The sequence below is a fragment of the Sinocyclocheilus anshuiensis genome, unplaced genomic scaffold (assembly GCF_001515605.1).
Source record: "Sinocyclocheilus anshuiensis isolate Anshui unplaced genomic scaffold, SAMN03320099.WGS_v1.1 scaffold1266, whole genome shotgun sequence".
NCBI classification, from domain to species: Eukaryota; Metazoa; Chordata; class Actinopteri; order Cypriniformes; family Cyprinidae; genus Sinocyclocheilus; species Sinocyclocheilus anshuiensis.
The window spans coordinates 306,540-307,849 of NW_015554164.1; the positions used below are offsets into that span (position 1 = coordinate 306,540).

The 1,310-nt window shown below is 38.9% G+C and overlaps 1 protein-coding gene across 1 annotated transcript in view; it reads left to right on the forward strand.

Annotated features, from left to right (window-relative positions):
• LOC107670917 (netrin receptor DCC-like) overlaps positions 1-1,310 on the forward strand; it is a gene marked incomplete at its 3' end in the record, with an annotated part of 205,240 nt that overhangs the window by 190,279 nt on the left and 13,651 nt on the right. The window contains exon 16 of the mRNA XM_016463737.1: positions 664-796. Within this exon, the coding sequence (XP_016319223.1) occupies positions 664-796 (133 nt within the window). The remainder of the gene's footprint in view (positions 1-663; positions 797-1,310) is intronic.

Genomic DNA, 1,310 nt, shown 5'->3' on the forward strand with positions numbered 1-1,310 from the left:
TGAATGAGTCACTGAATCATTGACTCACTCAATTTGTTCAAATGGCCGATTCATTCAGAAACAATTCAAGTGACTCTTTGTGAATGAGTCACTGAATCATTGACTCACTCGATTTGTTCAAAACTGTGGATTCATTCAGTAGCGAATCACCGCTGTGTGTTGACTTTGATCGGAACGGTTTTCATTTGCGAAATTGAGCAAAAACTGACAATACTGTGTCTAAAATGTAACACAATATTAACTTGTTTACTGAACTATTAAATCAAAATCACATTAGTAATGGTGCAGATGTTGGGGAAAAGCAGCACTCTTGCTGGTGTGATATTGCTAAACTATACCATATGATATAAATATAAGAGGGTGATTTATTTTTTTTGCTCATATCTTGAATTCTAGGCTCATTGAACTGCATTCTAATCGACTTCAGTGTAAGATGACGGACAGATCTAGACGGGGTGCAACGTTAATGCATTAATCACTTTAACACAGTATTTTTTTCTGTAATTAATCACACCAAATTAATAATAATAGATGAATGTCACACTCGCCTCTATATAATGAACCGGTCTGTGGAGTGCTGTAGCTTTAAGACCTTTAACGCGTGTGAGACAGAGCATGTTAATAACTGCTGTAAACGGCCTCGTCTCCAGCTCTTCAGAACAGAATCAAGTCAGGTTTTTGTGTTTGTGTGTGTTTGCAGAGCCCAGCTCTCATTACGTCATCTCTCTGAAGGCCTTCAATAACGCGGGTGAAGGAGTTCCTCTGTACGAGAGCGCCGTCACCAGATCCATGTCAGGTGGGTCGCCGGAGCATCTCACGTCTGTTTAGATCATTTCAGAGCTTTCAAATTATGAAATGAACATATGGAATATTACAAGATGGAAACTGAATCAGTGTGGTTGGTGACACATGAATCATTGAATCGTGAGACTGAGTTTTAAATGCAACTGAACAGTTTGAACTGATTCAGTGATTCAAATGAATGGCAGCTGTACATTTGAATCATTTCAGACTCTCTAGAGAGTTACAGACTCACCAGCCGTGAGACGCTGCTTCATTTTCTATCGTGCACAGAGACAGTCTCTGTTTTTAAAGCTTGTTGACGTGGAGAAACGCAGCGTCTTTCGTCATCATTGTGCTTCTGGTCTGAAAGCATCTGCAGCTACAGCCTTAACAGAAACCAAACTAAATCAAACATTTCTCTCGACTTTGACCGTTATGGCTATTTTTCTGAAGTGCATTCTGGGATTGTCTTCTCTGCAAGAATCAGGGTTATTAACATTAACTAAAACTATATATATATATATATA